Source organism: Theropithecus gelada, chromosome 13 (genome assembly GCF_003255815.1).
Source record: "Theropithecus gelada isolate Dixy chromosome 13, Tgel_1.0, whole genome shotgun sequence".
Taxonomy (NCBI): Eukaryota; Metazoa; Chordata; class Mammalia; order Primates; family Cercopithecidae; genus Theropithecus; species Theropithecus gelada.
This window is the reverse complement of record NC_037681.1, coordinates 95,273,817-95,286,116: the sequence shown is the minus strand read 5'-3', so window position 1 is coordinate 95,286,116 and position 12,300 is coordinate 95,273,817. Positions and strand designations below refer to the sequence as shown.

At 38.4% G+C, this 12,300-nt stretch overlaps 1 protein-coding gene across 2 annotated transcripts in view; it reads left to right on the top strand.

The window, feature by feature from the left end:
* M1AP (meiosis 1 associated protein) overlaps positions 1-12,300 on the top strand; it is a 95,885-nt gene that overhangs the window by 34,051 nt on the left and 49,534 nt on the right. For both annotated transcript variants that reach the window (XM_025354311.1, XM_025354312.1), the window contains 2 exons: positions 3,623-3,808; positions 11,615-11,783. In XM_025354311.1, coding sequence (XP_025210096.1) covers positions 3,623-3,808; positions 11,615-11,783 — 355 coding nt within the window. The remainder of the gene's footprint in view (positions 1-3,622; positions 3,809-11,614; positions 11,784-12,300) is intronic.

The window sequence follows — 12,300 nt, the reverse complement described above, 5'->3', positions numbered from 1 at the left end:
AGGTGTTCAAAGGCCCTGCTACAGTCTGAAGAGCATTAGGTTTTCACCTGCTAAAAACATTCTTCTGTTCTGTTTCTTTTTCTTCACACAGAGAGGATTCACTGACTTGCGTTTTCAGTTTAAATTGGTGGCACTTAACAGGCACAAATAGTGTCTGGTGGGAGAGCATGGCCCTGCAAGCTGAGCACTCTTGGCCTGGAGTGAACTGTCTGCATGTGGGGTGGGAGCTCCATATAAGGCCTCTGCAGAGCGGGGCAGACAGGTCCGTTACTCTGGCTGCTGATTACATCCGTGATCATGGAATTCCTTCACCCATCTCTCACTTGATATCGCTTACCCACTTGCCTTCCTTGTACCACATCTTCTCCTGACCTTCACTTGCTACTAGATTTCCCCCAGCCATATCATCACAGAGGCTAATCAGAATAAGACGGTAGCTTCGAATTTGAGTCCTTGGTTCCTGTGGTTAAATGTTTGCTATTAGTTTTAAAATATGGGTCAATCTCTTGCTTTACTCCAGAGAACCATTTGAAATTCACGGGACCTGCACCTTCTCCATGGTTGACATGTGCCCAGACTGAGCAGTCAGTTTGCAGATTCAACATTGCCAAAGAAGTGGGAGTATTAAACACTAGAAATGCTAAGAGTTTTCAAGGATATGTATATTTATTATAATGTTTTTACTTCGGAACTTTAGGTAATAGAAATATAGGACATTGCTTATTTTAAAACATTGAGAAGGACATAAAATGGAATAATAGCTTATTTTTCCCCAGATACTCATAAAACAAATGGTATGAATTTTTTTAACTTTTATTTTAAGTTCAAGGGTGCATATGCAGGTACATAGGTTAACTTGTGTCATGGGAGTTTGTTGTACAGATTATTTCATCACCCAGGTATTAAGCCTACTACCCATTAGTTATTTTTCCTGGTCCTCTCCCTCCTCCCACACTCCACCCTCTGACAGGCCCCAGTGTGTGTTGTCCCTTTTTATGTGTCCATGTGTTCTCATCATTTAGCTCCCACTTATAAGTCAGAACATGCAGTATTTGGTTTTCTGTTCCTGCGTTAGTTTGGAATTTTTATTGTTAAATCCATAGTAATATATCATCACAATTGTAGACACAGACAAGCTTAGTCTGAAGCTGTGGCTGGTTCTGAGTGTCATCTAATAATGACACCCTATATGGCATCACCAGGCTGGACTGCCCTGATCACTGAGAAGTAAGGCTTAGATTCCAGCCGTTGTGAATCATTCTGTGACTGTCCCATAGTTGCAGTACAACTGCAGACACATAATTAGAACAATGTGCAGCATTTTTATATATAAAATGTAATAGAATGAATTTATGATATGGAAATGCCTTGTAGGGTATCACATTTAGTCTTTTAAAAATACCAAGGTGAGGCTTAAAATTTTTAGTACATATTCTCAAATTGGAGTTAAGTTACATTTCTTTTATAGCCTTTTGGGTATCTGGTCAAGAGAAAACAAGATTTTTCTCCATTTACAGTGATGCAATAAGCTCAACACATTTTGGCCACCAAATAAGTAAAATAGGAATAAAAATTGATACTGAATGTTGTATCATTTGAGCAGTAGTTATTTTATTTATTCACACAAACCTGAGCTAATTGAAAGAAGAGCCCAGCCTGTCTATGCCATTAAGAGGAACATTTCCGATTAAAGCTATGTTTAATGCCGATAATTATTTCTTGAAATTGGTATATACATGTTGTTTTAATAAACTGTATATGAATGATAATTCTAATAATAACTCAATCTAGAGAGCACCTTAGAGCTTATGCTCATAGGAAATTTAGAACTCTTGCAAAATATAGCTATTTTTGATGCAGAGAAGTATGATGGGATAATCAATAAAAGGTTGCCAAGCATAAAATTTCTTTTACATTATGATAAAACTCTTAGGGAAAGTGAAATGGAAATATGGGTTCAAGGAGAAAAAGGAACAATCTAAATTTCTGTCTCTTGGGGAAAAAAAGAGCTTGTTCATGTACTTTTAACATTGAATAATGGTAAGTATCAAATCACCATGGCATTTAGATTCAATTGGACTGTTTTGAAGAGTTATATTATATTTTTATTTTTAAATGTTGATATTTAAAATATGCTGGAAGTTACATCCTTAGCAACCACTTATAAAGTTGGAATTTTAAAATATAGATGTTCACTTAAAAATGCATGAGGGGGGCCGGGCGCGGTGGCTCAAGCCTGTAATCCCAGCACTTTGGGAGGCCGAGATGGGCGGATCACGAGGTCAGGAGATCGAGACCATCCTGACTAACACGGTGAAACCCCGTCTCTACTAAAAATACAAAAAATGAGCCGGGCGAGGTGGCGGGCGCCTGTAGTCCCAGCTACTCGGGAGGCTGAGGCAGGAGAATGGCGTGAACCTGGGAGGCGGAGCTTGCAGCAAGCTGAGATCCAGCCACTGCACTCCAGGCTGGGCGACACAGCGAGACTCCGTCTCAAAAAAAAAAAAATGCATAAGGGGGTACATTGTTTCTCAGATTCTTTTAGGGGGTACATGAGAAGAAGTGCTTAAAGCCTACTAGGCTACACCTGTGGTGTGATTTCTTCTCATTTCTTTCTCAGTTTTCTTATTTTCCTATCTACATTACAAGTTTTCTTTGTGCAAGAATTATATCCAATTTCTTGTGTTTTCACCCCAAAGACTTGGGGATAGAAGAACGTAAGCAACTGTGGAGCTAAGCCCAGGAAGGGGCTGACTTAAGCCATCTTTGTATTCTGGCAGGTTTACAGCTCATGCTCATGGATTTTATGTGCATTGCAGATATCACTCAGTTCTGCTCTTTGGTCAGGAAGCTGTCCGCGTCCCAAAATGTAATTCTTCCTCACCCTCTACCTGCTATTGATGCATGGAATCCCTTCAAATGATGTCACAAATCTTCAGTCCACATTTATCAAAATGCATATATCCTTAGGAGAAGTAACATTGATCTAGTATCAGATTAAATTAGTTGACTCGTAAGAGCAAGTTTTTATAAAGGTAGATGAGGAGAACCAAAAGGTTGCTTGTCTAGGTTAACATGTTGGCTCCTTAAGCTGACTGCAGACTAACCCAAGTATCTCTTCTTTACTGAAGTTATCCTAAAGAGTGTATCAGATAGGACATATGAATTCTGAAGTGATCAACCACATCAAAATTCTCACTTCTGGGAAAACATCATTTTTAAATAGAGAAGCTTTTGGTGCCTAGGCTGACTAAGAAATGAAGATAAAGTCTATGGTGAACACTGGCCTGCAGTTTGCAGGTCACCCCAAAGTAAAACTAAGCAGTCACACAACTGGATTTCCCTTTGTGTGAGTGAATGAGTTAAAACACTTCCTTTCATGTTTCCGGTAACTCTACATAATCAAAACTTTTATAGCTACAAATTTCTCTTCCTCTGGTGTAGGGAAGATTTTGGTGCAGTGCCTAGAACACAGTAGGCATTCAGTAGATGTTGGTCAAATAAACAAATTTTCAGGAAGGGAAGGAACTGCTGAGGAATTATTTATAATAAATTTAGACTGCCAATTAATCTGAAACCTGGTCCCTAAAGACTTGTGTCTTTGATTCATTTTTCTCTGCAGCAAGTGAAAGGGAACTTTCCTAGGTTGCAGACCTGCATTTCAGAGCTCCGCATGTTACAGAGAGAAGGCTGTTTCAGATCACAAGGCGCTTCTCTGCGGCTGGCAGTAGAGGATGGGCTCCAGCAATTCAAACAATACAGCACACATGTGACCACAAGGGCAGCTCTGACCTATACCTCCCTGGAGGTAAGTGATGCTGGCCTTTAGGACTGACTCCAAGCTGTGTTCTGATTTCAGTCCATATAGGTCATTGTTTTTCATCCTTACGTTGTTCTCTCTTTGATTCACTCTGGATGTAATATTCAAAGCTAGATTTTCAGCTCACTACAGGCAGAGGACATGTTTCTCTTCTTCCTATAACTTGTACAGTTCTTAGTGTAGAGATAGTTATAGAGAAAAGCTCTAAAAACATAGACTGAAGTGAATTATAAGGAAAAACTGAAATCAAAATAAAATCTGAATATGCCATCTGCCTCTGGATTTTTGGAAATTGTAAAGCAAATGTTAAACTGCCTACATTGGTAGCTGTATTTATATTTACCTTGGTACTCTTAGGAATTTACAGTTGTTTTTAATCAAATCTTGGCATCAAATTGAGTAAATTTTCTCAGGATTAGCAAGTGTGCAAATGCAAGAGTGCCAGACTGAGTCAATCTTAAAAATATAAATAAGGGCGTGGCTGGATACTCCATTGGGTACATGAGCAAGTGCGAGTTAAGACAATTCTGGTCTCTTGTAACCTCAGGGATCAAACAGACAGGACAAAAAATAATCGTGTGGGATTGCTGGTTTCCAATTCTTCATGTAAGGAGCTTGGAAGTTGCCACTCCATCCTAACAACTAGTAAAAAGCTTAACAAACTAAAAAATCCACAATATTTTTTAGATCCCTAAGAAGTGAGGTCACAGGGCAAACTGTTGCCTCCAAAATGGGAGAGACAACCAGACAAATATAGAGAATCACAACATACTGGAACAGAAACCTCCACAGGAGCCAGTGCTAGAATAGGAAACTGTCATTGACATTGCTACAGGCTAGGTGTGGACAAGTCTCAAATTCTAGGAGAGGATGAGCATTGTGGCTCACACCTGTAATCCCAGCACTTTGAGAGGCCAAGGCAGGAAGATCACCTTGAGGCCAGAAGTTCAAGAGCAGCCTGGACAACATAGCAAGACTCCATCTCCACAAAAAATAAAGATTAGCCAGACTTGGTGGTGTGCACCTATAGTCCTAGCTACTTGAGAGGCTGGGGCAGGAAGATGGCTTGAGCCCAGGAGTTCAAAGTTGCACTGAACTATGATCCTACCACTCCACGCTTTTGTGAGTTTTACCTCCAGGAGCTCAACCAAGTCCTCATAGTGAACATCAGGGGAAAATTCCCTCATGCCTCTGACAGGGAGAGGGAAAAATGAACCATTTTGAAATATACCAGAGCACTCTGTTCTTAACAGGTATAAAGAAACTACCCTAACAGGTAGTTACTCAGGAGAAACTAGTTAAACAGAACCTAACCCCTAACCTCCTGGGATTTTATCAGAATCTAAATGACCTGGAAGAAGGGAAATACCAAACTACAGCCAGCTGTGTCCTTCAATGTAGCAAAAAGGAAATACTCAACTTCAGCCCACTCTAGCCATCCTGTCCCACCTAAGTAGGGAGAGAAAAAACTGAGGGACACTTGTAAAGTTCACAGTCCAGAGGCATAGGTTCACTAAAAGACTGAGACCTAATCATACTTCCCCTCCCTCTATCCCTTACCACACATTACTAAAGGCCTGCTTATAGCAGCTCCTTTAGACTGGAACATCATGTACAACTATAAAAAGCATACTAAAAGACAACACAGTTTGAAGAGACAGAGTAAGCATCAGAACTAGACATGGCAGAGACATTGGAATTCTCAGACTGCAGAATTTAAAGCAACTATGATTAATATGCTAAGGCTCTAATGGATAAAGTAGACAGAATGAAAGAACATATGGGCAATGTAAGCAGAAAGATGGAAATCCTAAGAAAGAATCAAAAAAGGTGCTAGAGATCAAAAACATTGTAATAGATGTGAAGAATGTCTTTGATGGGCCTATTCGTAGACTTATGGCTGAAGAAAGAATCTCTGAGCTTGAGGATGTATCAATAGAAACTTTCAAATCTGAAAAAGCAAAGAGAAAAAAAAAACTGGAAAAAAAAAACAAAAAAAAAACAGAACAGAATATTCAAGAACTGTGGGGCAACTACAGAAGGTATGACTTACATGTAACAGGAATACCAGAAGGAAAACAAAGAAAGAAACAGAAGAAACATTTGAACAATAATGACTGAGAATTTCTTAAAGTCAGATACCAAACCATAGATCCAGAAAGCTCAGAGAACACCATTAAACCACATGCTCCTGAACAACCAATGGGTCAATGGAGAAATTAAAAATGAAGTTTAAAATCTTCTTGAGTCAAATGAAAATGGATGCACAATATACCAAAACCTATGAGATATAGCAAAAGAGGGAAGTTTATAGCAATAAATGCCTACATCAAAAAAGAAGAAAGATCTCAAATAAACAACCTAACATTGCACCTCAAGGAACTAGAAGAACAAGAATAGACTAAACCCAAAATTAGTAGAAGGAAAAAAATAGCAATGATCAGAATAAAAATAAAAGAAATAGAGGCTAAAAAAAAAATAGTACAACACTTTGGGAGGCTAAGGCAGGAGGATCGCTTGAGGCCAGGAGTTGGAGACAGGCCTGGGCAACATAGTGAGATCCCATCTCTACAAAAAAACTTTTAAATTACCCAGGTATGGTGCACACACCTACACCTGTAGTCCTAGCTACTTGGGAGGCCGAGGTGGAAAGACTGCTTGAGCCCAGGAGTTTGAGGCTGCAGTGAGCTATGATCATACCACTGGGGTGACAGAGCAAGACCTTGTCTCTTCAAAAAAAAAAAAAACAAAACAAACACACACACACATAAAAGTTCAATTGAAAAAGAACTAGTTTTTTGGTCTGTTTTTTGTTTGTTTTGTTTGTTTGTTTTGAGATGGAGTTTCGCTCTTGTTGCCCAGGCTGGAGTGCAATGGCGCCATCTCGTCTCACTGCACCCTTCACCTCCCGGGTTCAAGCAATTCTCCTGCCTCAGCCTCCCTAATAGCTGGGATTACAGGCATGCGCCACCACACCTGGCTAATTTTGTATTTTTAGTAGAGATGGGGTTTCTCCATGTTGGTCAGGCTGGTCTTGAACTAAAAAGAACTGTTTTTTTGAAAGGATAAACAAAATCACAAACTTTTAGCTAGACTAAGAAAACAAGAGAGATGATTCAAATAAATCAGAGATTAAAAAGGAGACATTACAACTGATACCACAGAATACAAAGGATTATTATAAACTATTATGAAGAACTATATGCCAACAAATTGGAAAACTTAAAATAAATGGATAAATTCCTGTATATACACAATCTGCTAAGACTGAATCATGAAAAAATAGAAAACCTAAACAGACCAACAGCGAGTAATGAGATTGAATCAGTAATAAAAAGTTTTCCATTGAAGAAAAGCCCCAGACCTCATAGATTCACTGCTGAATTCTACCAAACATTTAAAGAAGAACTAATACCAATTTTTCTCAACTACTCTACAAACTTGAAGTGGAGAGAACTCTTCCAGACTCATTCTACAAGGCCTGCATTACCCTGATACCAAAACCAGACAAGGGCACAACAATAAAAAAGAAGACTATAGGCCAATATCTCTGACGAACATAGATGTAAAAACCCTTACAATATTTGCAAACCAAATCCAATAGCACATCAAAAAGATCATTTAGCATAATCAAGAGGGATTTGTCCCAGGGATGCAAGGATGGTTCACCATATGCAAATCGATAAACATGACACATCACATTAACAGAATGAAAGACATAAACCATATGATCATCTTCATGGATGCAGAAAAAGCATTCAATAAAATTCAACATCACTTCATGATAAAAACTCTCAACAAAATAGGTACAGAAAGAGCGTACCTCAACACAATGAAGACCATATATGACAAACCCACAGCTAACTCATACTGAATGAGGAAAAGTTGAAAGCTTTTCCTCTAAAATCTGGAACAAGTACCAGGTGCAGTAGATCACGCCTGTAATCCCAGCACTTTGGGAGCCGAAATAAGAGGATCACTTGAGGTCAGGAGTTCAAGACTAGCCTGGACAACATAGTGAGACCCTGCCACTACAAAAAAAACTTTTTGGAAAAACTAGCTTAGAGTGGTGGTGCATGCCTGTAGTTCCAACTACCCAGGAGGCTAAGGCAAGAGGATCCCTTGAGCCCAGGAGTTCAAGATTATAGAGAGCTATGATCATACCACTGCATTCCAGCCTGGGCAACAGAACAAGACCCTGACTTAAAATAAGGGAAACAATTCATGACATTGGTCTGGGCAAGGATTTTTTTTTTTTAATAAGACCTCAAAAGCACAGGCAACAAAAGCAAAAATAGACAAATGGAATTTTATCAAACCAAAAAGCTTTTGCACACCAAAGGAAACAATCAAAAAAATGAAGTGGGCCAGGTGCAGTGGCTCACACCTGTAATTCTAGCACTTTGGAAGGCCAAGGCAGCAGGATCACTTGAGTCTAGGAGTTCCAGACCAACCTGGTCAACATGGTGAGACCCCCATCTCTACAAAAAAAAAATACAAAAATTAGCCAGGCATGGTGGCATGCATGTGTGATCTCAGCTACATGGGAGGCTGAGGCAGGAGGATCACTTGAGCCTAGGAGGTCAAGGCTGCAGTGAGCCATGATTGCACCACTGCACTCCAACCTGGGCAATAGAGTGAGACCCTGTCTCAAAAAAAAAAAAAAAAAAAGAGTGAAGTGAGAGCCTACAGAATGGAAGAAAATATTTGTAAACTATGCATCTGACAAGGGATTCATATCCAGAATATATAAGGAACTCAAACAACTCAATAGGGAAAAAATGAATAATTTGAAAGAGCTGAATAAACATTTCTCAAAAGAAGACATACAAATGGCCACAGGTAGGTGAAAAAATGCTCAACATCACTAATCCGAGAAATGCAAATCAAACCCACAATAAAATATTACTTCACCCCAGTTATAATGGCTACTATAAAAAGATTTTAAAAATAACAAATATTGGTGAGGAGGTGGAGAAGGGGGACCCTCCTTACATTGTTGGTAAGAATGCAAATTAGTACAGCCACTATGGAGAACAATATGAAGATTCCTCAAAAAATTAAAAACAGAACTACCATATAATCCAACAATCCTACTACTGGGTATATATCCAAAGGAAATGAAATCAGTGTGTTGGAGAGATATCTTCACTCCTAGGTTTATTGCAGCACTGTGCACAATAGCCAAGATATGGAGTCAATCTGAGTGTCTGTCAATAGATAAATGGATTTTTAAAATGTGGTATTTATACACAATGGAATACCATTCCTTCATAAAAAAGAATAAAAGCCTGTTGTTTGTGACAACATGGATGAGTTTAGAGAACATTATATTAAGTCAAATAAGCCAGGCACAGAAGGACAAGTACTGCATAATCTCACTCATTTGTGGAATCTAAAAACATTGATCTCATAGAAGTAGAGAGTTGAATAGCGGTTATCAGAGGCTGAGGAGAGTAGGGAGAAAGGGTGGAAAGGGTGGATGAGGAGAGGTTGGCCAATGGTGCAAAGTTACAATTAGATAGGAGGAATAAGTTCTGGTGTTCTATTGTGCAATAGCATGACTATAGTTAACAATAATGTGTATTTCAAAATAGTTAGCAGAGAGGATTTTGAATGTTCTCATCACAAATAAATGAGAAGTGTTTGAAGTGATAGATATGCTAATTATCCTGATTTGATCATTATACAATGTATACATGTATCAAAACATCACACTGTACCCGTAAATGTATACAATTATTATGTGTCAATTAAAAACAAAATAAAATTTTAAAAAATGGACCAAAGACCTTATCAGACACCTCACCAAAGAAAGTACACAAATGGTAAACAAACATGAAAAGATGCTCCACATCATATGTCATCAGGGAAATGCAAATTAAAACAACAATGAAATACCACCACATACCTATTAAAATGGCTAAATTCCAGAACACTGACAACACCAAATGCTCGTGAGGATGTGGAGCAACAGGAACTCTCATTCATTGCTGATGGGAATGTAGAATGGCACAGCCACTTTGAAAGACAGTTTGATGGTTTCTTATAAAACTAAAAATATATTTACCATATAATCCAGAAATCATGCTTCTTGGCATTTACCCAAAGGAGTTGAAAACCTGTCCACACAAAAACCTGCATGTGGGTATTTATGGCAGCTTTATGCATAATTGCCAAAACTTGGAAGCAACCAAGATATCCTTCAGTAGATGAATGGATAAATAAACTATGATTTATCCAGACAATGGAATATTATTCAGCACTAAAAATAAATGAGCTATCAAGCCATAAAAAGATATGAAGGGACCTTAAATGCATATTACTAAGTGAAAGAAGCCAGTCTGAAAAGGCTGTGTATATATCCCCAACTATATGACATTCTGGAAAAGGCAAAACTATGGCAATAGTAAAAAGATCAATGTTGCCAGGGGCTGAGGAGGAGAAGGGATGAATAGACAGAGCAGAGAGGATTCTTAGGGTGGTGAAAAGGCTCAATATGATATTTATTATACTGATGGGTACATGTCATTATGCATTTATCTAGACTCATAGAATGTACTACACCAAGAGTCAACCCTAATGTAATCTGTGGACTTTGGGTGATTACGATGTGTCAGTATAGGTTCATCAATTGCAATGACTTTGGTGGAAGATACTGATAATGAGGGAGGCCATGTATATGTGGGACAAGGGGTATATGGGCTATCTCTGTACCTTCCTTTCAGTTTTGCTGTGTACCTAAAACTTCTCAAAAAAATAAAGTCTTTTAAAATAATAGTAATAGTGCTTTAGTCTCATCCCTCTTCATGGATCAAAAACGTCTAACTACAAATGAGAATTGCATACGTTTAACAATTACCTTCCAGAGTTTAAAAGTTCAAGAGGAAACTGCTAATAATAACATAGAGTGGCCAGTCATGGTGGCTCACGCCTGTAATCCCAGTACTTTGGGAGGCCGAGGCAGGTGGATCACGAGGTCAGGAGTTTGAGACCAGCCTGACCAACATGGTGAAACCCTGTCTCTACTAAAAATAAATAAAAAATTACCCGGGTGTGGTGGCACGTGCCTGTAATCTCAGCTACCCTGGAGGCTGAGGCAGGAGAATCACTTGACCCTGGAAGGCGGAGGTTGCAGTGAGCCAAGATTGTGCCATTGCACTCCAACCTGGGCAACAGAGTGAGACTGTATATATATATATATATATATATATACTGTGTTCATTCAGGTAGAATAAAACATTCAAATTGTATACAGACACCTGAATATTCCTTCAAGTGAGATATATTGGTCAAGGATAAGTACATTTTAGAGTCAAAAGAGCAAAAGAAATAACTTGAGTGGATCCAGCAAGGAGATAAATCAGTCTGAGAATATGAGATGGAAGCATCACTAAGAGAAAGGAGCATATAGGCTCTCTAATATTTGGTATACATTTAGTGTGTAAAATTTAAGAATCTTATTTCATCACCTTGTAAAATCTTAAGTATTTTGAGCCATGAGAGGCTCCTAGTGGCTCAAGCAGTCTTAAAAGACTAAAACACAAATATCGTTTCATCAGTCACTTTCTGGGGGTCAGCTCAGCCTGATTGGAAAGGTCTTGTGATAACCTGTCCCATAAGAATCTGTCAGATAAAATTTGATTTTAAGTTACAACCAAATCCTTTTTGCATTAAACACAATAGCCACCACCACAGACTTATGCTGTATTTATCCTCCGGGTAGGAACTGTTATGTTCCTCACTCAGTACATCAGGGAGAACAGACACATTGATTCTTGGATTTATTTTCAGATTACTATTCTGACTTCTCAGCCTGGAAAAGAGGTGGTCAAACAATTGGAGGAAGGGTTGAAAGATACAGACCTAGCCAGAGTCAGGAGGCTTCAGGTCGTTGAGGTCACAAAGGGAATCCTAGAGCATGTGGACTCAGTGTCTCCTGTTGAGGATCCCAGCAATGATGGTAAGAATTTTTTTAACAAGGTAAAAAGAATGGTAAGAATTTTAATGAGCAGTCTTTTACAAGTCAGAAAGATTATTTTCCATGTTTTCTTTTTGTGTTGTTAAATGGTAAATGAAGCCAGTAGATTTCATTGAGGTTCAGACAGATGTTTCTAGATGTTGGAGTTGAATTTTTTAATAATCATTTTATTTCAGAAACAATATATCCTAATAATGAAAACTAAAATTTTATGAGTATAAAAACTAAAAATTCCTTTCTCCCCAATCACTTTGAGGGGATTGGGCTAGCCCTTCTAACATTCTTTTATATATATATATATACACACACACACACACACTCTCAACACACACACACACACACTCTCAATATTTTAATTAACACCCTTAATATTTTACAGATACATACATACACATACACAATTAATTTACTGAAACCTTCTTTGTTCATGTGTGTTAGACAGCTGTGTCAGTGTTTATAGATCAGACTCATTTTTTTAATGGCTACCTGGTTTTTTATT